The following is a 27,974-nucleotide window of genomic DNA, read 5'->3' as shown; positions in this document are numbered from 1 at the left end:
AAATCAACAGTATTACATGACAATATAAATCTATTGTAACTTTTTGAAAAAAGTGATTTGATAGCACATTGTCATCTTTACAGAACAACATAAAAATTGTGTAGGGTGTTGTGCATATGTAAGGTGTTGTGCATAGCAAGGGAAACATTTCTGTGGTTTCTCATTCTAAAAAATACTAGAATTAAAATAATTATTTGGCAGAATAGATTCAGCAGGTAACATGTACATAAAAAACCCTCTAGGAACAGACTCCTAGACCAGTGCCCATCAGTTCTGTGTTGAACTTTTTGTCTTTTGAGGGGGAAGAAAGAAGCTGGAGGATAGAATTAGATTTGTTTTTAATAGATCTTCACAATGAAATATTTGTTGTCAAAATATGATATAAGAACAATTTAACTGTTACAGTATTTGAGTTATCTTCTTGATTTCAAAAGCATGTACGCGTAATGGTAATTTTATACATTTTCAGCACTTAGCTTACATGCCAGAAGCACAAACCTTACTTTGGCATCCATTTAATTCTGATGTTTACTAAAGAGATTAAGTTTAGCAAGTGTAGTTGGATATAGTCACCAATAAAGTCTAATACCCATATTTTAGGCAAAGATTATACCATATAAAAGAAATTCTTGAAAGTAAATCACAAAAACCCAGAAGACCTCTGAAAATACCCCAAAAGAATGGTGTCAATTCTTATATAAAAATTTGAAAGTTAAGAAATCAACAAGTTCATAAACCGTACTAATGACAGCTACAGCATTAACTTACCTGCTAGCCGTTTTTACAGAGCTGTTCTTCTTGTGTCCTCTCTCTGATCGGTTGTCTCGCAAGAGTTGAAGCTATTACAAAAAAAAAAAAGTTCAGAACAGTCCCACAAGCAGTGTCTTTATTTGCCTTTTAGAATATCCTGACAATGCCATTCTTTCCTGTCTTGAGTAATCTTTCAATAGCTTTCACCCAAGGCTCTAAAAGAGATGGACATCTAATAGAATTTTACAATAATAGCTAACACTTCAAAATCTATCTACCAATTTAAAATCCCTAAATAATTTTGAAAATGTAAGAATTAAAGCATTCTCAAAGCACATTAGAAAGCCATACAATTCACAATTAACTTACATGTACAATTTTACAGTTTTCATAATTTCAGTTTAAATTTTCAAATTTTATAACAAAAAGTGCTGGAGAGCATTTAAATTACGAAAAACTATTCAGGTCAGCACTTGTATCTAACCAGTTATGAAACAGTGGTAAACTCTTCTAAGCCCCAAGAGCTTTTGTAATTTGAAAGTTACAGAGTCAACAAAAACACTGTATTAAAGCTTCCCATAAGAGTGGGGAAGTAAGAATAATGAGGCATTCATTTAACTGAAATGGTGACTCAGCTTCTGGAGCAATCTCCTATTTACTCTATTTTTAGACAAATTAAGGAAGACTTTTCATTCAGACTGTCTATTTCCAGCATTATGATATTTGTCAGGAGGGGTAAAGTGGCAGTAACAGTAAACAATGACTGTCAAAAAGTTACACTAAGGAAATTAAAACTAGACAGTATAAAAAATACAAATGTTTCTTGAAGCTATTCATATATTGAAGAAAGTGTAGAATGAAAGACTGTTTAGGAACAGACTACAGGTAAATGGATCTAATATTCACAGCAAACACATTTAAAAGTCCACTGGAAATTAGGAAATTATGAACTTTGACTTGGCCAACCACACCTTAATGTTGTACATGAGCATGGACTCCAAACAATGACACCTCTCTGAAAAATTACACTTGACTAATTTTTCCCCAACTCTCTATAGCTTGCTTCTTGTTTAAGGAATGCTCCTCGTCATTTCAACTATCTAGTTCTCAGATGCAGTCTGGTTTTAAAAGGCAATCTGAAGGATACATAAAGGTAAGGGAACTTATTTTGATAAAATATTTTTTTCATTTTGTTATCATCAACAAATCAGAGCGCTTACAATTCATACTTAAATGTAGCCACGATTTCTACCAGCATGACATTTGTACAATGTGTATCTATTTCATGATCAAGCTAAGAAGAATGGTCTTACTGTTATCAATGTTCTCTGGCTGATAAGTAAATTGTAGTTATAGCATGTACAAATACAGATCACCTGCCAGACTTTAAATCTGGCTAATTAATTACTTGTGTTCTAACATAACAACTTCATCTCCAGAGATTAATTAAAAGAGGAAGTAGTAAACCCATGCAACCAATAGTTACACACTATGGATCTTCACAAATTTAGTGAGAATTTTATAGGCTGTCAAAATTGTCATAATTACATTGCACCATCATTCTCATTTCTTTTGCTTGCCTAAAAAAAAATAACCCATTATATGCCAGTAGCACCTATATTATTTTATGACATTAGCTTTACCTCACAATTCATTAGTAATCTCTAAGTTACAAATAGAGTAAACTTCATTTAAGCTCTGAAAACACAGTTCTTGGGAAATATGAAATAAACATGTAAAATTTAAAATTAATTAAAATCTACTATTATCTGAGAAAAGATTAATTTGTCACTATATACCAGCTAAGCAGACGTTTTTCACACTCTATGCTGAATGGATATTGCCAGTATGTATGATGTAGGTTAATGTATTTCTCAGCATGGAAATTTCTGTACTGTTTTAAGCTTAGAATCTTTTAAAGAAGTAAACAGTACATATTCAGTTAACTACTCTGTTATGCGAGACAATCGATATATTAAAAAATCCCATTAAAAAAAAATCACTTCTAAGTAGTCAAATTTGCTAGATTAGAATAACATCAAAATTTCAGGAATAGGATAAAGATTAACCCAAGAGAACTTTTTATCATGATTAAGACAAAGCATGCTCATATTTAAAAAGCTCTTTTTAATGTGTTTGTTCTACTAGGAAACGTGTTACAAAATAATGAGAGTTAAATGCAAATCATATGAAGTTGTCTGTTTAGATGTTAAGTATCGGTCATCTTACTGTAACATGTTAGAAGTTCACAATTGACAGCTATAACTGTACTATGTTTTATCCACTCTGGCAGCTTTGGGCAAGTAATAAAACTTTCAGAGATTCAGCTTACTCTGGAGTTCAAAAGAAGGGGGAGGGGACAGGAAAGTATACACTGATTTAAACTATGACTTCCTGGAGCTATAAGTGTTCATGATGGATCACCCTAAGATGAACCCTCCGAAGATTCTATAGATCTTATTTGCTTTTGAAGTTTCAAATCTATTTAAATTTGTAAATGTACTAGCAAACTGTCACAGACATATGAAATCAACTGTGTTATATCAATTTTTACCAACTTCAAAAAATGTACTATGGAACTTCAGTCTTAAATTACAATGCATTGCTGATATATTCAGCTACTCTTACTGAACAGTTGAAGTTAACTATACATTTATGGAATGAAACCAGACTTACTTTCACATTATAAACTTCTTGGACAGTATGTTCTGTTTAGACCTTACTACCATTCATAAAGAAAGGTATTCCTCCATGTCTGAAGACAAGCTAAAGAAATAAGTGCTATGTTGCTAATCAAGTATTGAACATATCTTCACATTCCCTCAACCACATCTCTAGGCTTGGACCTCCTAGGGATTACATTGTAGGGGCCCAGCAGACAAACTAGTGAGATATTTTCACCAATATCTGTACCATGATGGAGATTTAACAGTTCCTTTTTTACTGCGGTGGTTGTTTTAACCAATGAAACGCAGAAAAATGGAATTGAAGATCTTCCTGTAGAAGCCTGCCTACTCTTGTCACTGTTGTGTATTTCTTGATTTTTGTGAGTCAAATGTTTTGCTTTCCAGAATTTTGAGAAATGCAACATTTGAAGATACTACAATTAACAAAATCATTAAAAAAAGATAATCAGATTTTTCATTTAACCTGTTAAAACGCAAAGATACTTAACTGAAATTAAGTGACTAATTAAAGATTTTTAATTAAGGGACTTTTTGAAATGCACTGCTGTTAATATGTTTCCTTACAAGAAAATATGAAATCGTATCTGCTTTGTTTATAATTTCTTAAAATATCAGCCCACTTCCTCTGGAGTAGAGGCAGTTAAATTCCTTTATACAACTCAAGTAAACTGTTCTTGATCAAAGCAGTTCTTACCTGGCTATGTTCCTTCCTAGCCCCAGGGCTAAACCAGTGACTGTGGGAGAAAAAGAAAAGACAGGTTTAACAATATAACTAACAAAGCACATGCTGTCATATGACCAGTCTGTGCGTGCTTTTGGGTATTTTATTGTCTGCCAGGAAAATACAGCCTTTGGCTATGCTTTATTTTAATGGGATATTTTTATTGAACTCTCTAAGTCTGTAACAGTTTTGAAAGAATGCACCACAGATTTCACATCTGAGTAGCTACTGGCTTTATAGGTAATTATATTTTGTCAAACAAGCTAAAATAATATATAAATGATAGTATTTTAATATAGTATAATGCATGTGCTATAAATAAAAGTAATTCCGTATTTAGTACTGAAGTGTTACTTATTAATGATTATAGCTGAAAAGATTTTTAAGTACTATGGACTACCTGGTAGTTGTTAATGTATTATTTCACAAACCAAGGTCTGAGTTTGAATCTAAAGTGAAATTCAAAGTCTGTAAATTCAGTGGCTTCATATCTCCATACAATTGCACAATTTTGACTACTGGCAGCCTTATTTCATAGAGGCAAAAATTTGGACTAAGCCGTTGACATGCAGAGACAAGAAATCACAATGTGACTTTTCCCTCAGTAGCAGTAAAAGCATATTAATACTAGTTCACATACACACTGTGATCACATAGAGCTGAATTAACATCTGAATGTAGCTGTAGTAAGCATTATACAAACCCGGGGCAAATCTTGACACTTGCAACATGAAAAGGAGAAGGAAAAGACAATTAAAACAAGGGGGATCTGAAATTACATACAGTACCTACATATTACTCATGTAAACAAGCAATAGGTTTTGGGCAAAGGATAAAATAATTCCACCCATTATAATATTGCACAAAAGGACCATCACATTATCTGCTATTATACTGGTAAGTTCCTCTGGAAGCGTAACCATAGATTATAAGCTTAACCTAGTCACGCTTTTTCTGAAGTAGTTAAATTCAATACAGTTTACTCTCATTTTTTCCCCACAGCCGCCACATATTGACACTAAAATTTTTACTTTGGTTAATATAATGAGAAGGAGCAGATTTCATAGAATTGTCTGGTCTAAACTACTCTCTCTTTTTTTTTTTTTTTAAAGTCACAAATCTGAAAGTTTTGTGGCTTTTTGTCACTCACTTCTTGTGAGTTTGCTGATGAGCAGTCAACCCTCTCATCCTTGTATACAAGACCAGCTGTCACCAAAACCTGCATGCCGCTAACTCCTTTTTCTACTTTTAAGGTGATTAAGGGAAAGAAGTTGGAAATGACAAAAGAATGACAGCAATAAAGTTAAAAGTATATTTGAGATAAAAAGTAGTAGAGATTTATATATTTTGGGCATGAAACATTCATCCACTGCAACGAATAGTTCAAAATCTGAGGAAAACAGGGAGATTTCATGCACACACAACTTTAATGTTCACAGTGGATGAAAAGAAAAAGCATCACACTTGCGAGTGACCCCACAGATAAGGTCACAAACATCCAGAAGCTGATGAAGATAAGAAATACAATGGGTTAGGTCTAAATTCCACACAGATGAGTGTCTTGTCTCTGAACCAGCATCAACAGCAAATGCTCAAGGAGGAGCAGCAAACTGGGGTATCCTCCTCCACATAAACTCTGTTGTTTTGTGGCAAATCAGTGGATTACAGACTAAAGTATTAGTAAAATGTATTTCTATTGAGAAAATATATCAAAATAATTTGAATGCATCTCATATTTAGACATTAACAAAACTCTTCATAAAGAATAAGACCTCTTGTAATGAGAATGTGATATTCATGTCACATTGCTTTTTATAATTTTGTCCATTACAGTATTATTTGTTTGCTTGTTTGTTTTAATAAAAGTAAACCCCATAAAGTATCAGTTGAATTACTTTAGGGTAGAAATAACTTATGAAATCACAACCTCTTTAGTTAACACACACATTAGCAAGTTATGGGGTGCAATAGAATTGGATTAGTAGCATAAAACAGTTGGTACTGAGGATCTGACGTTTGTAATACATGTGCTTTGGCAAGTTTTGTTTTAAACTGTGGACGCTGTGTCTAGTAGCAGTTAGAACATATAAATGTATCCCCAAATATATTATTTCCTAATCATGTGTGTCTGTGTCTTAGATTTCTGATTTGGAAAACATAGGAAAATTTAATCATCATATTGTAACTATTCAAAAGAGATAACCAAGAAATAATGCTGCTAATATTGTCAGCTGAACAGAGTAAGAGTTTATAGTAATGGCACTCTGGAGTAACTAAACGAACTGAATGACATTCCCCATTTACAAGTGTCCAAACAGTTAATTCAATGCCTTTTTGTGGAATTTATGATAACCTGCCTCCTTACATCATACACCATGTTTAAGACTCAAAGATGTGATGCTTGTTTATTTTCATATACTTGAGCCTGACATTTCTGAACTTCCCTTTGGAGAAAAATAAAGTAGGTCTTTTTAAACAACCTGTATTTGGTATCTAGCCTTAAAAAGTGTTGCGTTTTAGGAAAGCATATACTTAGCAAGTTAATAAAAACACATTTACAAAGCACTGAATGTCACATTTCATTAAGAAACAAAATGAATTACAAAGGATTATAAATATTATTTATTTAATAAGATGATTATGTAACTGAGCTGAGGTTCTCTTCTCACATGTTTGTACAGTTGTGAAATGCAGCTTTGGGGCAGAGGTACTACTCTAAAGCAAACAATAATAGAAGTTATAACTCCCATCACTGATACGCACTCATGGTGAAGAGACTCCTGGGACAAGTGAACTGTCTTCCTGCTACCGCCTGGTCCTGGAGTTATCTAATGGAAAAAAGTAGGGAAAAAAGTCTTTGAATAATGGGGCAGCATACACACACAGTGATTTTTTATTAAGAAAACATATCACTAATACTAAATACAAAATAGAGACAGTACACTGGATGCTGTAAATGCAGTTAGCAATATCTGCAATTTTTAACTAAAGTCTGACTGCTATAAAAGATTTACCAAAATCCTTTATGTGTCATTCTGATTGGATGTCAGACGTCAGACATTTACAGATGTCAGGAGCCTAAGTTACTTTTTAAAAGTCCATGAAGCACTTTACCTCTGAAAATGGAAGTTAGATGTTTTGAAAATCATATTCAATGTACTATTCTTATTTATGGATAACACAGCAATAAATTTATTAAAAAACACTCCCAACCTTTGTATCCCAAAGTGGGATAGAAAGCAAAGATAAAATAATTTTTACCACACTGTACTGCAGTCCTTGTCTAGTGCTTTATATATACTGAAATGAAATACATAATATGCTTAATTTAAGAATGATCTTAAGAATGCATGATGGCACATGCAGACTTTTGCAGATGATGATATACTGGTATTGCTCAAGAATGCATTCAAACAACTTTAGTTTTATTTTTAGAATCTGCTTAATTTGTCTGCACATGTAGACAGGTAAAAGCAGAAGAATAAGAGACCACCTGATGAAACTCATGCTTCAAGAACCACAGCAGAAGGCAAACTATTCCTGTTGGAAAGAATGCAGCCACAAATTTTCAGTTCCTTGGAGATAGTTTTACAGTCAGTAGATGACCAGAGGTGGGAATGAAGTCAGATGTTCTGCCAGTTTTGAAAGGTGACCACAAAAACTCAATGATAATACATTTATATGGCTCAGGCTTGCCAAAAGTACATAAGCAGAAGACTCGCAGATAAAAGCAGCCTACTCTTTATTGAAAGAACAATGCGCTCAACTTTTAAAGAAAAATACCCCTATTCATCTGGTCTCATGCTGGAGAAAAGCCAGGGCAGTCAGAGCTCTAAGTCTGGAAAACTTTCAAAGAACACTCACTGAACAATTTGAAAGCTCCATGCGGTTAAAGTACTTGACCAAAATCTGTTTCTTTAACCTGAAGAATGACGTCACTCAGGCCCAAATTTAGAAACCCTGAAGTGTTGTCACTTTTCTGGCAGGTGGTGATTGAAAAGAATCGGTAATACCTTACCGCAGAAAAATCTATGCAAACATGCAAATCCTTAGTAGAGGAAATCACGTCAGCTACATGGGAGAACAGCACCTACTGCTTTACCTGCATTTGGAATTTGCTGCTTTACTAGACTTATTGGGGCCTTACATAGCCACACGTTCATAATGTAGTGACCAAATGTTACTTTTGCAATGTCATAGTTCACCTAATAATAAGAGCAAGAAACATTAATTCACACAGACGGACCTAGAAATATGAACAAGTATTTTAATATGTAATTTCCAAATTTTAAGATTAATAACTAAACTGTTACTTTAACACTATAGGTAAACACGTAGCCCAGCTCTCGAGAGTTACATCCTGCATTAATCTCAAAATGAGGTTTTCATGCTATTCCAGTGGGTATCCCTGGAATATAGTAATCCATTTTCTACACTGTGGCTATAAGAAAAGCCGACTGTGCCTATGTCATGCTTTGTTAGAGGTTCATGATCACATTATCTCATGGTGGACCTGACACTTTTATTCAGTTTACAGTATGTTCTGTGTACAGGCAACTTATTTCCTTTGCCAGGGCTGCTGACAACCTTTTCCACACTGTATTAATCTTGTTTACAGACTTTATCTTGGTACAAATATCAGAAAACTGAACTTTTTATCTCAGGGAGAAAATAAACAACATGTTGACAGAAGCAAAAGCTATTTTCTGGACTAAAATTGGTTGTTTACCTGCAGCCATACTTATGGAAACAAGTTTAAGTTTCCAGCTTACTCAAAATACATAAACTGAAATTTAATAAGCATGGAAATTTCAAGAAAAATCACTGATAAATTGCCAGTTTTAAAATAATATGTAAGCCACAGAAGTATGTTTTTCCACTAATTTATATGAGAATATGAACTTGCTTGGAATACAGTTACAACTGATCACGAAGTCCACTGCTGAGGTTTCTCTTGCACACCCTAGATAGCTTCAGTTACCAAGCAGCCACAGAATATTTATAAAACTAAACTCATAATACATACATATAGATCTTTACATAAAACTGAATGATTATTATTGCAAGGTTCACAATACATTAATGCACATTAATTCATATTTGAAAAAACTGTTAGCTAAGGTGTAAAAAAACAAACAAAAACCTATTGCCCATCTTCATCTGCTAACTTACTATTAGAAAAATCTACTGTAGAGTTCTGCTGAATCTCCACAGAAGAGAGAGCCAATTGCTCCAGACAGCGGCAGCGGATTGCAGGACACTAAAATCAAAACAAATATCCTCTCAGCTGTTCAGATTCTTTTATTAATAAAAGAAAATATGCATAGTTATCTAGAATTGGTTTAGGTGATGAAGTCCCAGTGTGCAAGAAGAAATTGGGGGTTAAAGTAAGTACTAGCTTTCTCTGGGGATACTAAGAACGAGCAACACTGAAAGCCTGCACAACTAAGATTTTTTTTTTTTTTTAACTGAATGTATGTGAGTGTGCATGTCTGAGTGCATACATGTGTATCAGGGAATCAGAATTACTGTGACGGGAGTGTTTAGAAGACTGACAGATCAAGCCTGTTTTAAACTTTAAACTAAGTTCATTCATTAACAACACATTTCTTGGTAATGGTCAATTCTTACACGCTATTAAACATCCTCCTTATATAGAGGAGAGTGTTAGCTTTTAACACTCGTATGCTAAATTAGCTGTGAGTACACAATAACATAGAGCTGATGCTGTACAGCTAGCACCAGTGCTGAATACAGGGGGCTAATCACCTCTTTCGACCAGCTGGTCATCCACCGAGCGAGAGGGAGCAAAAGGTCTGCAGTACAGTCACAGGCTGCTTGAACACTACCGTTTACTTTATATGAATAGGGTAAGAGGTGTCCAAGACTGGAGTCTATATAGAACATTATTTAAAAAATCAATTTAGTGCATCAATTTACGCATGTTTTAATAAATATTATAGTGCTATTTTAATTTACATGAGCTGTAGTTTAAAGAAAATGTACTACCATGTGCCAACAAAAACCACAATAAGTTAACATCGTTACTTAATAATTCTGTTTACTTCTCATTTGAAGTACATTTTAATGTTCAGTTACTGAATAGCCCATGGGAAAATCATTAATTATTTTAAAAAGATGCCTAAAATACAGAGCTCCCAAGTACGGATGTGTTCCATATACAGTATTTTCTTAATACTTAGAATAATATAAACTACCTTAAAATGCATATTCAACCATACCTCCTCTTCCTTATTTTCTCCCATGCTATCACACAATCAAGTGAGCAAGTCCACTTCTTCTTTATAATTTACGTTTAGCTTAGGGAATACGCTTTTGAAAAAATACAGACTACATCCTATTCATAATTGTACCTCAGATATGTTTTCCATTACTGAAGAAATAAATTTCTTAAAAGTTAAGTAGTTTTTAAATACTGAAAGTGATATTTTTGTATTTTAAATTGGATTTTATGTCAAACACTCCATAGCACGTGCAGTGAAAAGACATTACTGAGCTCGTTTTTCACAGGATGTTATTTCCTTGCTATGATTCGGTGGACTTGGCAGTGTTAGGTTTACTGTTGGACTTGATGATCTTACAGGTCTCTTCCTATCTAAATGATTCTATGATGCATTTAAAGAATCCACATAAATAATTATGGAAGTATTTGAGTGCTTAACTTAGCTATCATAGCGTGTCACATTCACAGTATGCAAAACCAGTAAAATTCCAGCAAAATTTTGCAGAACACTAGTTACACAAATGAGCTAACCACTTTTCTAAATGAAAGAATGGGTCCCTTTTTCCACTCTAAATTAACTGCTATGATCAACTACAGATTAACACACGTAAAAATTAATCATATTAACCAAATCTTTTAAATTCTGGAAGAAGAAAAGATACTTTTTTCTGGGTTCACATATTTATAGTATCTTTCCCTATAAACACTATATTGATGAATACAATTTGAGAAATTCAGTAGCAAATCCAATTTTCTCAGGCAGAAGTTTCTGCAAAACAAGTTGTTCTCCAAAACAAAATGCAACTAAAATCAAATCCTTGGATGATACGATTTTTCAGCAGAAATTACAGCATCACAATGGCACTTCCACAATTCACAGATCTGTAATTGCCAATTTATAGGAAATTAAATCAAACTATATCAAGGGAATAAATAGAGAAAATCTATTATCTACATTTTATTGTGCTGATTAAGAGCAATTTCTCATTATTTTCAGCATCAATTTATTATCACTCATTTTATACCCCTTCTTCACTAGAACCATTGGAAACCACCTAAAATAAAGCAAGCTCTGGATTTAAAATACATCTTTAAAAAAAATAGATACAAATTCTGTGACTTGGAGCAATATATAAAACTAAGAAAATAAAAATAGCTTTCACAGTGTACATTACTGAATCATTGCCATAACCCCAGCTTGACATTACCATTACATTTTTATTCCCTCTACAAGCACACTTGCTGAAGGGCCCAAACTGACCATTCCAGAGAAGCATCTCTTTAATGTACAGATTACCTTTAAGTGATGCTCAGTCAAACTCTACAAAGTCTTCATGAAGACATGGTTCACTAGCAGAATAGTTCTATGCCAGTTTCTTGCTACTCTAGATACAATTCTTTAAAATTGACCTTTTACTAACAGTGTTGCAAAAATCAATGGATCATTGCCATTCTGCTTGCAAAATATATGCAAGTGATAAGGAAGGAGAAAAACCTCAAGAAAAATAGGTCAAAAGACATGGACTTTAATCCTAATGCACACACACATCTCCCTGTACATATTTTATTGTTTTCTCTTAATAAAAAAAAAAAAAAAAAGAAACAAAAAGAGCTACACGCCCTAGATAAAATGAGAATTGGTTAAGTTTCCTGGAGTTAATGAGCATGTCCCAGGTCCCCAATCTCTCTAGTGATTTCACACACTGCTAGAGTTTTCTCTACATTTCTTTTCACACAACTGATCAAAATACCTCTATCTCTTCACATACAGTTTTCAATTGAATGATTAACAGATGGAAAAGAAAAACTATGGTATCAGAGGTTAAAAGAAGAAAAGTCCACTGTTGAACATAACTCCTTCAGAGAAAGATGGAAAATGTAAATCTCATGTACAAAAGCAACACAGGGAATTTTTTGTCAAAGGGGCAAGCTTTTATATACTACAGAATAAGCAACAGAGTAAGTTTAATGATGCATTGTAATGATAAACATTAGTGCATACATGCTGCCTTCAGGTATGTGATATGGTAATGCTGGAGGAGCTATTAAAGCAGAGAAAATAAGTACTAGTGTATAGTGTAAAAAAAATTATTTGGTCTATGGAGAAAGCATCAGGTAAAGTGAAAAGAGCAAGTGTCCCATCCGCAAGGAGAGTCTCTTTTGAGATTCATAATATTTAATACTAAATAGTACTATGTAGCACCATTGCTCCAACAGCAGCTCATAGCATTGCAAAAAATGAACTGATTTTTATAAGTCTCAAGAAGAAACTATAAACCAGATTTTTTTTTTTTTTTAAATTAAACCAACTCCTTGTTAAAAGGCAAACGTGAGATCCTCAGGACTGCATAAACACACCACACAGCACCACTATTTCAACTTTTTATATTAGGAAAGAAAAAAAATTCAGGGCAGCTGTCTGAATTGTATTAGATATGGCAACAAAACAATGGCCAAAATTTTGCTACTTCATTACTTTGTAAATAGCTAATACTTAACAAATTTTATTTAAATGAAATCACATTTCCCTTAGTACAAAGAACTACTAATTAAATGCTACAGTAATATGCTGTGCATAAAAAAAAATCTTTATTACGATATTTTAGCTGTCTGTTTAGATATAAAACTTATTCTAGGATGAAAGCTTCACTAACTCAACAGGATTTTGCCTTCAGTAGTGCTGGGACTGTATCTTTATTAGTTAAGAATGATCTAAAATGTTGAAATAAATGTTTTTACTTGTAAAATTATCATAAGTGAAGTTACCCACACAGCGATATAAACAGGAAGAAGGAGCAGAGCAGTGATTAGGATACTAGTCTTGACCTGGGAGATTCAGGTTCAATTTCTTGCTCTGCTGCAGGCTTGCTGTTTTGACCTTTGGTAAGTTGTTTTCTGCAGCTCAGTTCCTCATTTGGGAAAAACAATAAAAACGTACAAAAAGACCTTCCTTTCGCCCCCACAAAGTAATCTGTAATAGTTTTTCCTTACTTCATTAAAGTACCATACTATAATGACAGTAAAGATTGTACCCACGACAAAGGATGCCATCAAAGCACTTGCTTTAAGACTGCTTGAAGTATACTACTGAAGGTGATTTTTATTCCTACTGCCACAGGACTTATTATAGGAAACAGAAAAACGTCAATATGAAATGCATTTATGTATATAAGCAGAATTACTCTTAACAGAACTCTTTGCAGGTACAAGTCATACTATGACAGTTCACGGCAGCGTAAACTTACTCAGAGTGCATTAAAAAAGCCATGCACACAACCAAATCCCCATTTTCAAATCACCGCCCAGCTTCAGTAGCAAGCTATGAGTGGCCTCTACTGGCTGACCAAAGGCTACAGAAGTCACTAAGCTTTTGCTATGAGTTACAACTGTGTTATCAAGTGTGTGAAGAAATGCTAATAGAAAGAACACACTCGTCAGTGCTAGATAATTCATTTATGCTATGGCTAAAAACAAAAGGCAAACACAAGATGAGTGATACAATAGACAGTGGGGAAAAAATATCTTTAACACCAGCACTCGTAAGATTTGTCAAAATATATACTGTAAATATATACATGCAAAAGTCCATTTTCCAAAAGCTGATAGTGGAATTCAGCAGGATATACCGTGCTAGCTCTAAAGGTGGAAACAAACCCCAAACTCAAGTAGTGTATAATTTGTTTATATGCTATATATTTTGTATGAAGACTGAACTACTTCAATTATGATATCAATGGTCTGATTTGGATACACAATAAGAAAGCCTGTTGTGTCATCTGAGAAGGTATGAAACCAGAGACTACATAACTATTCTTTTGATAAATGTGAAACAAATTTGGTCTTTTCCTTATTTATAAAATTAAAACCAGTTAAATACAGAATAATAAAAAAATGAAAAAACTGAAGTATGAAAGTGCATCTACTGTCACAATGATGATCTACAATTTCCTCAAAGTACATAAAAATTGTAGTTTTATTAAGAAAAAAAGAAAAACATTAAAAAAAATTACTTACTGTTTAAACACCACAATAATTGTGGACAGCACAACTTGGAGAGAGTAAAAGCTGTCCAAAACATGGCAAAAAATACTTCTTAGATTATCATGCAATATCCATATTCAAATAAAAAAAAAATTAGATAAAAAAAATAAAAAGATAGCACTAGTAGGGAAGTAATTTTTTTACTTCACTTTTCTATAGGAATATGTACCCAATTTGCCATTCTCCCACATTTTAATTGCACCCTATCAAGAAGGATTATTGTCAAACATAAGTGACTACTGATGCCAAAAGGTGATTGCCTTCATAAGCAGCCGTACGGTGCTCACACATGACACTGTACTCTCTGGTATTTCCAGCTCCCGTTCTGAGTTCTGCCCCATTTCAGAGTTCTACCTCATTTCAGAATTCAGTCCCATTATCTCCGCTGCTCAAAATTGTTCACAGGGTTATCTAGCTGACATATAAGATAACCCTCCATCTCACTAGACACCACTGGGATATGACATGCTGACCCACAGTAAGCCATGATTATTAGCTTGAAACATACACCATATAAATGGAACTTCAAGCTAAATAATTTGTTTTAAAGTCTTTTCATTTTACTTACACATTAAAACTCATTTTAAACATGCTGACATCAGTTCCATTAACCTATACAGCCATGACCATATTTAGACACATTAAAGTTAGATTTTGATATTATCAGAAAACAGATGAAAAATACTATGACTAGAATGCAGACTGCAAGTAATGCCTTTTTATTTTCAAAAGGGAAAGGTATTTTGTTTAGGAAATTATAACTAAATGAAAAGCAAATGGCCAGCCACCGCAATTAAGCAGAACGCCCCGTTGCCTGCATCGCACTGAAGCCCACAGTCTTATCTCACCGAAAAAAGGCTTGGAGCAGACAGAAGTACAGTGAGGTCCCATTCTTTCTGTCCCATCTTTTCCATACTACTACAGTTCCAGTGACTGGGAAAGCGGTTAGGATTAGCAACCCCCAAGAGAGGTGGGCAGAACTGATCTAGGGTAACTCCCGTCCCCCTCTCAGCCTCAGAATGGCTTCCTATCTAGAACCCACGGTTCTGCACCGTCTTGAAGTCTCAAACCAGTCAACTTTCGTTTGCATGAAAAACTCATTACTTTTTCTTTTTCAAAGGGGCATCCAATCAGCTGTATTACAGCCTGGACAACAAGAACCAGACAGTACCCTAAGCTATTTTCAGGAGAATGAGCCGATAGGAAGATTGGGCATGAGAGAATGCTGATAGGAGCATACCTAAGAATTTCCCACATGAAGAAAATAATTCAGGCATCAGAAAATTTTGGTTTAAAAGGTTACACTTTGATAAATTTGGAATAAAATACCTTTCAAAATTTATACAGTTCGATCAGTAACAGACCTGACAAAATCTACACATTTGAACTGCTAAAATAAAAGCATGACCTTTTGCCCTTTAGGTTAGATAACAGTTGAATAATTAGTACCCACAAAACAATTTTTCTTCAAGTGAAATTCCCACCAGAAGGGCTCACACCAGTGGTTAAACAGCAAGAAAAAGGCTTTAGGGGAATTTCAGGTGCAAACTTGGCCAGTTTCACTGTTGACAGTATTGTACACAGATGACACTTTTAATTATTTTGAGCATGCCGATACATAAATGTTTTACCCTGCAAGCTTACATGACTGGTAGATTTTAGAAATCCTTCTGTATTTGCCACTTTCTCTGCCATTTGAACTTCTAATGTATAACTACAACCATTGTGTCAAATCGTAAATTCCAGGAGAAGCAAGCAGGAAGCTCAGAAATCAATTTTTCTTTGGGCACTTTTAAGGTCAAGCTAAATTCAGGCTTAAGATATCTTTTTTATTTTTCTCCCTAAGCAAAATGAGGTAGAAATAAAATATGTTTTAAAATACATTACAATAAATATAATTTTTCTTAGCAAGACATTCTCAAGCTTTTCCATCATCTTGTCTTCAAATATCAAATGTAAATAATTCATGACTTCTATTATAGAAGAAATGGAAACAAGTAGGTTCTAATGGGGGCTGGGGGTGGAATCAAAAGTGGGAATTCCACTCATACATTTTAAAAGAGACTGTCAAGCTTGTTAAGCTTAATAGCAGTCCCACATTGGGATTTCAACACTTGGATAACGTAGCATTGCATTTCAAAATTTCTAACATAATGCAGATACCAAAGATGTATCCCACCAAAAGCTCATGAATGGATTGTGCAAAGTCACCATTAACTTTGAAGACTAAACTGTATTATCTTACTCTCGAATCCCTCCTTATCAGTAAGAGTGCTCCAAGGTTCTCTTTGTATGATATCAAGCCCTACATAATGGAAAACATCACAGTATGCTCTTAAGAGAGAGACTAGAGTTCCTTACAGTAATTTAAACTTGTAATGCATTAAAATGATAGCTATCCCAAAACGCTAATTCATAAAGGAAGGTGAAGCCTCTGTTCTAGGAGCAGAACGCTGCTTCTATCTGCTATCTACTCCTCCAGCAAGATGAAATATCATCGCTCTGTTTTGCCCTATGTTTTCCAGGGCACACAACATACATTCACTTGGTAGTTTTATGCTATTTTGTTAAAACAGCAGATGTTTCAGGAATTGTGCTGCCAAGTTAAACTTACTTTTACAAACTGCTTCTGTCAAAATTGTTTAGCATATGAAAAACTTTTGCTCTTTTTAAATTTAAGACTATGTACAGGAAAGAGAGTTTAACCATTGGCTAGACAAGTTAGCATGTGACCAAAGGCAGGGAAAGGTGTCTGCCTCAGTGGCTGCCTCTGTTGCAAGACAGAAATCAAGGAACTGTTCTCATTTACAGGCTCCTCTGTTCCTGGAATAGACAATTCACTTTCCCCTAATGTCTCTGGTGGCATCAATTTTACTTTTCTGGCCAGACGCATGACAATAGGTCCCTATGCAACAACACATTAGCTGCCTTGGGCTTCTGAAGAGCACAGAGAGCAACATTACTTTTCAGACACGAAGCTGTAAAGCATATTTTGCCGGGTCCTGGAGAAGACTGACTTTCCACCCACCTTAGGGTGGAGACCATACATCATAGAATTACGGCCTGTGGCTAATAGCAACTCCTTGCAAAATGCCAAAGGAATTCTAAGTTGCCCTTGGGTAGCAAGAAAGTTATTTTCCCTGTTATTAAAGGGAGGAAAAAAATCAGGAGAGGACAAAGAGAGGGTCTTTTTCACAGAGAAGATCTTGAATCAAATACCAAATTTTCCATTTATACAGGTATGTTATTCTGGAAACACCTAGAGCTAACTTAGTCCCTAATAAAGACAAGTTGCCCTAAAAAATTACAACTTGTATATGAGCATGACATGACTCGCCAAGACAAGAAGATGTAAGGAGAAGAGTACTGACATGGAAATAACATTGTGTCCAGCTATTTATGAATGACAGCCTCTGTGCTAAAATTTCTACATATCCAGAAGTTTTCAGACACTATTTGTGGTACACTCTGATGGTTGCCAAGATGCAAACTTTCAGTCAAGGGAAGCATTTTCACTACCAGTACAAAAAGTAAGCATTCTCGTATAAGATGCTGGAATACATATTTGATTTTAATTTGGGAACAAAGGAAGAGGAAAATGAGCCAGAATGAAAGCAGAAGGTACTGTGTGTAAAGATTACCATAAAAAAAATAGAGTATTTGGAAAAGCACACCTGTACAGAAACCTACAGTAAGATAAAAACTAAGAGGCTGTTAAAAGATAATAGTGACTATCCCTTTAAAAAATGGTGCTCGGGGAATTCTTTGAATCTCTCTGCTTTGTTCAAGGCTCAAAGATGTCAGGTTAATATAACCTGATTCATCTTGTCTCCCATCCCTAAGATGGCTGAGTAAATAGCACCAACACAAAGCCTTGCTGAACCCACTACTTGCCATTCAAGTTGGTTGTGGTGAGTGAGTTATTAAGTTTGCATTTAATTTGCTGCCAATGCATACCTGTGATGTTTGCTTACCAAATGCAAGTTTCAGTAACTAAATAAAAGGTACTGATCCTGAAGGGATACTATGCTGATGGGCTATGCCATTTCCTACCAAATACCTAAAGACTTTACACAGTACCGGAATGGAGGCTGAATGGAGGGCTCTCAGCACATTATTAGGCCTGGTTTGGTCTGCAGGCAGGTTTAACACTAGAAAGTATGGTAGGCTCACAACTGTTGATAAGATGCTCAGATTTCTCCTAGGAAAATAAAAATTGCTGGTCAAGAGAAAGCTCATCTATTTAGTTATTAACAGGACACCAACAGGGTAAATATTGCATTCCACAAAGTTAACTGGAAACTGTGAGTTTAAGAAGAGTTATAGCAAATAAACAGCTCAAGTCATGAAAAAACAAAACAAACAGGCACACTTGTAACTTTGGCTGAACCTCTTAACAAACTCCATTTGATGGCAGCATGCAAGAAATTGTATATATTGGCAGAAAGCGCTGTTGTACATATCATACCCCTGACAGCGTTAAATCGTGCAGGTGGCCAAGAAGAAAAATATATGGAAACAGCTGTTTGAATTTGGCATTACAATCCACAGATATTTAAGTAGCACAAAACAAAACACATTATTTTTTTTAATTATTTCTAAACTCATAAATATATAGTGACATATTAATTAGGAGGAATGTTGTTGGCAAGAGATAGATGTTCACTGAGAAGGTGCCATAAATGCCATGAAATATTTGGGAACATTTTCAAGTTCTTCCTGCATATAACCATATGCTGAGGAAAATAATCAAATGAACAAAGAAAACTTACAGAAAATTCTGGAAAGTTATCGAAGTTGTTCAATATTCAAAAGGAACAATTCAGCTTACTATTAAATCAGAGGTCATCTGTTGAATACAGGATCAAAAGATGGTACCTACTGAGGGAATGCCTATTCCTTGAGATGGGGGGAAAAAAATGGTACTAGTTACATGGTTCAAGATACCTTCTTGGAAAAGCAACAGATAGAACAGTCTTTAGAAAAAAACGTCTGTGCAACTCTGAAATTGAGTGATGCAGACATACTTGCCCTACTCCAGTTTTGCCTAGCCCATCCTTAACCTCAACTAAACCAGTTCAAACAATATGAAGTGTCCTGAACCCTGAAAATTTCATATTCACCTAACTTGAAACACAAAGAAATGCTCTACTTGGGTTTTTGTTGGGTTTTCTTTTTGTTTGTTTGGTTGGTTGGTTTGTTTTTTAAATACCAGTAAAAAGATTTACTTCAGCTCCTGCCACAGCTTAATAGTTTAGCTGAAGCTCTGGTGCCAGGGTAAAAGCAGTGGGTAAATTCCTGTGCCCATGAAACCTTTTCAAAAATATCTTTTACTTTAGTCCACTACAGGAATTCATTTTTATTTCCTGCTTTTACTTGCAGATCTGTGAGATCAGCTTTGGAAGCTTCTGCTCTAACCAAAGTCCTACTTACTTCTATCATAAGATTTGGGGAAAGAACTATGGTTTTCATTCATTCAAAGTGAAAGCCTATCAGGTCCAGAAGTTTTCATATCAAACTACTGAAGACTGATTTTGTGGCCAAAATTAACAAGAATATATTTTCCATTTGTACCTTAGCTTAAAGTTTCTGAAGTTATTTCCTATAATTTTGTATGATCCACTATTACATCACCATTTCACCCTGATGAACAATTCCTCTTTCCTATTGTGGGAATTTTCCACACCCCTTGAATTCTTTGAATGGACTTCACTCATCTTTAGATAAGATCTTAGTTTGCCATGTGCAAAACATTTCTAGTGAACAGCAACATAAGCAAACAACACAATACAGTGCTCTGGAGTGATTCAAGAAAAGAGTAACATTGTATTTCGTTAAACCTAAATATTTGTGCAATTTCTACCATTTAAAAATATTTGAGAAGAATACTATCTCCAAGGTTTAGTTTTAGAAGCCAAATGGTAAACATACAAACAGAGAATAGCAGGGGAAAAATCCTTGATACCTGAAAACAGAGATAAAACGTGCTTCCAGATCATCATTAGGCAACTGGAGTATGTTTTATTCATCGCACCACCAGGCTTAATGTTTTAAAGTTTACAAGACCTAGGTAGCGGGAAAAAGGAGTGGGAGGACCAAGGGATTCTGTTTTGACTCTGTAGATATATCTGTATTAACTCAGTTTTTCAAAATATATGATGCTTGGAAATTACTGCAGTTTAAATAAAGGAGCTACTTTTAAAATCCAAACATTTCAGTGTCTGTTCTCCTTGCCCCTGACAGAGTCAACCAATGAATGCCTTCATACCAAAGGAACAGACACTACATCTTCTCCGTATGAATAATATTTTCTTCCCAATGTTCTTTAGGATTCTGATCTACACAGAAGTAATTGCCCTTTTTTGCATCCTCACAAAAGGCTATTTATGCTTTTGGTTTCTATTAAAAGATATGTATTTTTTAAACCAGGTAAAATACTGTAAGAGATCTATGGCAGGGTTTCAAAACTACTACCGATGAAACTAAGTAAAATATGGGACCTCAGTAAAGAAACCGGAGATGTATGGTTGGTGTTAGTTCCCCATCGTCCCCCAGCCTAATACAATTCTGGAAGAGCAGTTCCTAAAAGTTTACGTTTTCAGAGTTCCTCGGGATTCCTCATTAAGTAAACAACTAACAACTTCTGAACTGAAAATCTTACCCCTAATACAATGAAGCTCTTTCCTTCCAAGTTTGGAATACATTTCTTCACACAGCAAAAACATAAACCTGCAGACAATGCTGCAGATAACAAAATGTGCGTAGACTAAAAAGACCTAGCAAAACCAAACAAACCCCCCACTATTTCCCCCAAAGTTGCAGCCATTCATTTTAATGGAGCACTTAGGTTCTCACTAGATGTCTACAAAGGGAATAAAAACACTGGAGATGAGACAATATCCTTCACAATTGTTTTGAAAGTTTGATGACTTCAGAACCTATAAAACTTCAGACTGATTAGGACAGGATGTACCTACCACTCTTTGCATGCATTAAAACAGTCCTCATCTATTATTGAATCATCACTTGCATTCAGCTCATAGAAGTGAAGAGCTAGAGTTCAAAACACGAAGTTTTAAAGATGCCACAGAGTAGCAGAACAATAGGATAGGTAATCTTTGAGATGTTTGAAAATGGAAAGCCCTAGGAACCCTAAACAGCAATGTAATTTTTACTTAATGTATGATATACACATCTTAAAAGCTGGATTTTTCTTAATATACAAAAAATGCATTCCCACCAAGAGTATTTAATTACTCAGGCATATGACTCAGAGATAAAGAAAGATGTCTCCACTGAACAGTAAGCTCCCAAATCAAACTTCACTAGGTGTCTTAAACATATCTGTATCTACTTCTTTAGGGGTGGAGCAAATATTAACTCTATTTCCTGAAACCTGCTCTTCCTGCTGGCTATCTGGAGTGACTTTAGTCCAAAATATTGCAACCCATGTATCAAGACAAGCCGCTTTTCATACCAGAAATGGTATTTCATCTCCACTTTTCTCTTCTTTTCACTGAATCATTTGGGAATCATTTGTGACATCAACACATTCCCAATATACCAAAGTTTCAACCATAGCATTTTCTGATTAAATAATTCAGTATAATACATATTTTCCTTAACAGGAAACTAAAAATCACATAAAGCATTAAAAAATGTACTGGGTGCATCATCACCATAGCTTTTCTGCATTTACTAAGCTAAAAGTAAGAACGCATACATGGAAACAACAAATGTCTCATTTTTCATACAGCTTTATGTATCGTGGCGCACTTTTTGTAGACCTGCTATCACTACATGACGAACAGATAAGAAATTGCATTCTATCTGAATCTAATTACCTTAAGTTTACACTAAATATAACATGTTTATTCCAAAGCAGAGTGGAAATATCTTTAAGTAGTAAATTGTGTGTCTTACATTGGCACCTCAGCCTAAGCCCACGAAACTGCCAACTGTGACATTTTAAAGTGTAAGTTGCACTTATTTGACAAAACCCCCACCTTTAGCATTTCACAAAAAAGTGAACACTACTGCAAAGATTCTGTACAGATACACTACTTCCAGCTCTAATAGTTCCAATTTCTTTCACCCTTATTTACTTTTCTGAAGGGACTAGCCTTTCAGCTGGCATAAATATGCCCATTAAATGAGCTACAATTAACTAATTGATAAAGCTACCATCCTTGTACTAGCTGAGGAGACAGTTCTAAAATGTACACTCAAATATTTATGTTTCCAGGACAGTAAACTTCAAATAGACTTGAAAAAGGGAATGTTAAGATCCAGAATACCGTATGTCTGTCTTCCATATTGCTAGAGTGTAACATTTGTATTTAACAGTTAATTATCTCACAGTAAGAAAAGGCTCATTGGCTTCCATTTTCAAAGTAGTTATATATATTTAAACTATAAATATCTTCTGGCTCTTCAGCAAGAACAGACTGCTAGATATTCAAAAAGGGCAGCTGCCACATTGTTCCCTGGGTGCAACACAATGGCAGGTCAAACTTTTGTTCCTCTTGTCCTACAAACAATTTTCAAGCCCACGCTCAATAAATAAATTTGGTCTCAGCACTTCCAATCAGGGCTGCACAATCCCCTCAGTAGCAGACCTATGATAAATGGACTTATTTTCCCAAATCAAACACTTGAATTTAAATTCAGATGAGTTAATGCAAAGGTCAACATTGTAATCAGTTCTTTTGATCTTTATAGAATTTCTAGAGTAATACATAATAAATCTGAAACAAGGCAATTTGCAGCTCTGTATGTGTGGCTGGTAATAAAAATCTTAACGATTAGAGCCTTTATGTACTTAGGGAACGTTTTATAGTAATAGCTATAGTGAGAGCCTCAATGCATGGGGAATGATGGCAATAGATAACACTGAAAGACATGATTGCTTGATTCTTTATATAGTTTATACAGTATGTATAGATTATACATTATAAATTAAAGCACAATGTTTCTGAAGAGCCTCCCAATGTTTTTCTAATATTCTATTTTGGATTTGTATCCTCCATAAAATATGGCCCTCAAAAACTTGTGAATTTAACAAAGATCTCTTACATTGAGAATTTTATTGTTTCACATGCTAGTATGTTACTTCAGCTGACTGTAAACAAAAGAAGAAATGAAAATGTTTGTGCACAAAGTGTGTACATATGTCTCGGTGTCTTTTTTAAAAAGGAAGATTCTTTTTTCTGAAAGCATGTATTTAGAAGTACAGTATGACATCTCTTATGAACAAAAAAGTGATTATTAGACAAAATGTATTCCAATTGAAAACTGGAACATACAGTCCTAGAAGTAGACTAAAATGTCAGCAGTCATATGAGGAAATTCTTAAGATCAAAAAGGGAAAAGCTGAATTTTTTTAAAATAATCCCTTAGAGTTTTCTTGATAATAATCAGATAACTATCTAACCACTAAAAGCTGTAAAAACATTTTCCTTTTCCAATATTCATAAAATAAATGAGACTTTTAAGAACCGGTATCAGAGAACACTTTCCATAAACATACAATTATGTAGTAGAGCGAATATAGGCTATAGTTTAGGAACTGCAGAAAGAATACTTTTTGAGGAAAACTAAGACTAAGGAACTGTCAGCGATGACTGCACAGGAAGGACCAAGAGCTCATCCATGGAAATAACAACTGAGGATCAGGGCAGATCAGTTGTCTGCATCTATTCAGTGAAGTTGAGAGATAAATAAAATTGATTATTTGTTCACCTTCCCTACTCAAAAGTCTATTCTCACAGAACACATACACATCTCTTTGGCAAAAATAAAACTCTTCTTTATCTCACTCCAAATTCAATTAGGTATTAATTACACAAACTAAGTAAACACACCACGACACAGAAGCGTTACTGATATGGACAGTGTTTGTGAAAAATAAGTAAGGCTTATTGCTTGGTTTTGGTGCAAGACATCATCTCTTCCATAATAAACGGAGTATGTGACAGCGCATCTCTTGGCATGCTTGGAAGAACGTCTTAGGTCTCATCAACAGACATAATGCAACTGTTTTAAGGTGAATACACTTGTTGCATCATATAGAAGTTATGAAGTACATCTAAGCCTAAAGAATTCTCTAAAGAATCTGACTTGATACGGCATGACAGGTCTGTTAAAAGTTATCATTAGTCAAAAATCAATACACCACCTAGTGTACATATATATAATGGATTAAAATCACAGCTGATCATCTTCAGAAATAATTATATATGAGGAATCTTCTTCTGATAGACATATTCCTAGTGGCACTCCATAGGAGTCTGATAAAGATACTAAACAGCAAAAAGTAAAGAATGCAAAACTGGAAAAAATACCCCCAAACAAGCACTAAGTCACATTAGCTAGCATGCAGGCAATGTAAAAGTTGCAACTGTGGCAAGTATAGACAAATCAGTTTTCACATCTCTCAAGCTGTCCTGTTGAAAGAGGCTGCTGGTTTTGGTGATTCTAAACTATTTCGTTAAAACTCTCATCTCCCCTCCTCTGAAAATACTGTTTTATCAAAACTCTGTTCAAGGGGATGGGCTGACGTGTAAAACTGTCACAGTGAGGGCTTTCTCCAGTCTTTCACTGCTGTTTCTTATAAAAAGCAGAGGAAGCTGCTTGCTACAGAACAACCGATAATCTCATGAAGAGGACACCTTCTGGGAACACACCAGTTGAACAGCAGTGGTAGGGCTTTCGTTCCTCACATCTTAACTCACTTACACACCATACTGCTGCCTTAGTGTGAGGAAGATAGAGGGAAAGCATGACGCACAAGGCTTCAAAAACAGTAAGTTACTATAAAGCAAAGCACATAAATTGTCACCTACAATTATTCAAGTAATAAACTCAAGATTGCAAGAAGGTAGATTTAGATTAAAGAAGAGAAAAATCAACTTTCCTAGGATAAGATCATGGACCACTGGAGCAAAATGCATTGGAAGGCCCGAAGGATGGAGATTCTTTGGTTTTACAGAAAAACACCCAAGAACTGACTTTGTGGCTTTGAAACAGAAGTGACAATACAAGCAAGTAAGTATGACTGAAGACCACATCATCATACTGGAGGAACTGCTTTTGCTTTTGGTGTTAAGGTGACAGTTTGACTACATTCATATTAGGGGTACTTGAAGAAACAAAAGGTGGGAAGATGAAATTATAATCTTAGTACCTTGTACACAGAGCTACATGGCACGGGAAAAAAAACCCAAACCAAACATACCACATATAAATTCCCCAAAAGCAAGGTGTGAATCTTAAACCACATTTTTAACTCAGATACCTTGCTGTACTGGATTGTTGGCTACAAAAAGAAATCTGGAAGGATCTTAAGAGAAAGAAAAGCACCTTAAGTTTGAAAAAAACTGGGAAAGGGAAGGCAGTGGAAGAATGATACTGCAAAGACATTCAGCTAAGAAAACAATCTTTGTAACCGCATTCTAAATGAATATAAACAGGCAAGAATGATTTTGTCAAGGCTAGACAAGAAACTGTAACTGAAAATACAGAAAGATGGGAGCCTGAGCAAAAGATTAAAACTGTGTAGAAAGACAGAAAAAGAAAGGCTGTTCTTAGCAAGACAGCCAAATAACACGATTTAGAAAGAAAGCTAAGTCAAAACTGACACACACTATTGACTGATATGACAAAGACTGGGAGCATTCTCCACAGTGATTAAATAAGGGAGTGGCACATATATTAAAAAAAAAGGGGGGGGGGGGGGGGGGGGAAAGATAGCCCAGACAGGATACTGGAATATTAGAGGTGAGAGTGAAGGACTGTGTGAGGTGGGGATAAAGACTAGTTATGTATAATTTCTTGTTATAAAAACTGGTTTTATTTGTGCTTTGCTATAACAATTAATACTTAATTCTTTCTATTCCATCTGCTGGTATATCTCTATTCTGTCTTCACCTATATCATCATGAATATTTCTCTCAGACAGCCATTTTGTTATTTCTGTTCAAACTGAGACCACCACAATAATATACTGTCATTTTTATGTTAACTATATTTATTTTAAACAAAACTATGTTTGTAGAATGCTAGCTACAAATTTGCTTTCAGCTGGCAGATGAAAGCCAGCCCCCCCCCCCCCCCCCCCCCCCCCCAGTATGCAACTATAATTTAGTAATTAAACATTTTGGTAGTATAATTAGTGCAAATACATATAACTTGCTAAGTAAGAAATATAATAATTAAGATGGGCAATTATACAATTATAATGTGTAATTACATAGGCTTTCTAAAAACTTTGCTTGACATGATGAAAAACCATTTTAAGAGATTCCAGAGTCTTTCACAATTTATCTTGTGGATTACATCCAAATAACCAGTTCATATCACAGATTTAAATGAAGGAATATTTTTCCTCTAGAATAAACTCTCTGCAAATGCAAACAGAAATGACAGAGCAGCCATGTAACTAAAAGTATCAGTAATGATATCTGAGTTAAGAGTCTGAACTTTACAATGAAATTAGTTTAGATTTTGAAGACAGTTCCTGGTGTAGAGATGCTCATATTATATAAAAAAAAAACAAACCCAAACTAAGCTGAGCTGCAATATATCTGTACAAAATGGGCCAAACAAGGTACTACTGCAACTGTTTCCATCTGTTCTTTGGTTAGAATTGTTTGCTTTTTAAATATAAGCACTACTGGAACAAAACAAACGAAGCAGGAGTACATTTGTTTGAAGATTCTTGGATTGGCATGATGGTTATCACATTTCGAAAAACCTGAGCAATTTTTTGTGGTATGAAGACCAACCAGGGAACAGTTGAAAAAAATGGAAATAACTGTTGCAAGTGAAAGTTTGAGAGTGTTTAAGGTACTGAATTAAAATGTATCTTGTACCGCTGAGAACAGACTAAAACGACTCCTGCCAGAAACTGCTTCCATCATAATTTTTATTAAAGGGTATGTTTCTATGAACAAAATTATGAATTCACATGGTTTTCTTGTACTAATTTTTTACGCACTAAAAGATCAGTTGTGTAAAAAAACCCAGGGAACTGTAGCTGTAGAAGAGAGAAAAACATCATTACAGTGTAAGAGGTGACAAACACATCAGTATAACAACCAGTATTCGTCTGATTGTGAGAATACTGACACTTTACACACAGGTTTTCAGAATCCGTCATTGCAGTACCTCGACTCCACCATATTATCAAGAAAACTTCATCACAAACTAAGCGCATTCACTGATTCCATTAATAAACAGTATTATAGTTCAGATTTCTGATGCCAAATTAATTGTGGAGTATTAGCGGAGCTTTTTCTGTTTGTGGGGGCTTTTTTCTGTTTGGTTGGTTGGTTTTTTTTTAAAATAGAAAACCTAGCCAGATAATCAAACTGAAGAAGGTGCAGGGTTATCAGACCACTAGCTATAGGAAAGCTTGAAACTCCTTTAAAGGTATTAATCCAGACTACTTTTCTTTCTCAAATTAGATATGAAGTATGCTCAAAGTTTAGCCGGAAAAGGACTTGGGAATTTCTTCCTGTCACAAATTGTC

The 27,974-nt window shown here is 34.8% G+C and overlaps 1 protein-coding gene across 1 annotated transcript in view; it reads right to left on the bottom strand.

The window, feature by feature from the left end:
* GPATCH2 (G-patch domain containing 2) overlaps window positions 1-27,974 on the bottom strand; it is a 130,495-nt gene that overhangs the window by 30,597 nt on the left and 71,924 nt on the right. The window contains exons 6-8 of the mRNA XM_075708153.1: window positions 6,922-6,986; window positions 4,132-4,171; window positions 769-839 (exon numbers count right to left, since the gene is read on the bottom strand). Of these exons, the coding sequence (XP_075564268.1) occupies window positions 769-839; window positions 4,132-4,171; window positions 6,922-6,986 (176 nt within the window). The remainder of the gene's footprint in view (window positions 1-768; window positions 840-4,131; window positions 4,172-6,921; window positions 6,987-27,974) is intronic.

Source organism: Pelecanus crispus, chromosome 3 (assembly GCF_030463565.1).
Source record: "Pelecanus crispus isolate bPelCri1 chromosome 3, bPelCri1.pri, whole genome shotgun sequence".
NCBI classification, from domain to species: Eukaryota; Metazoa; Chordata; class Aves; order Pelecaniformes; family Pelecanidae; genus Pelecanus; species Pelecanus crispus.
Note: the sequence above shows the minus strand (reverse complement) of the source record. Positions and strands in the feature narration are given on the sequence as shown.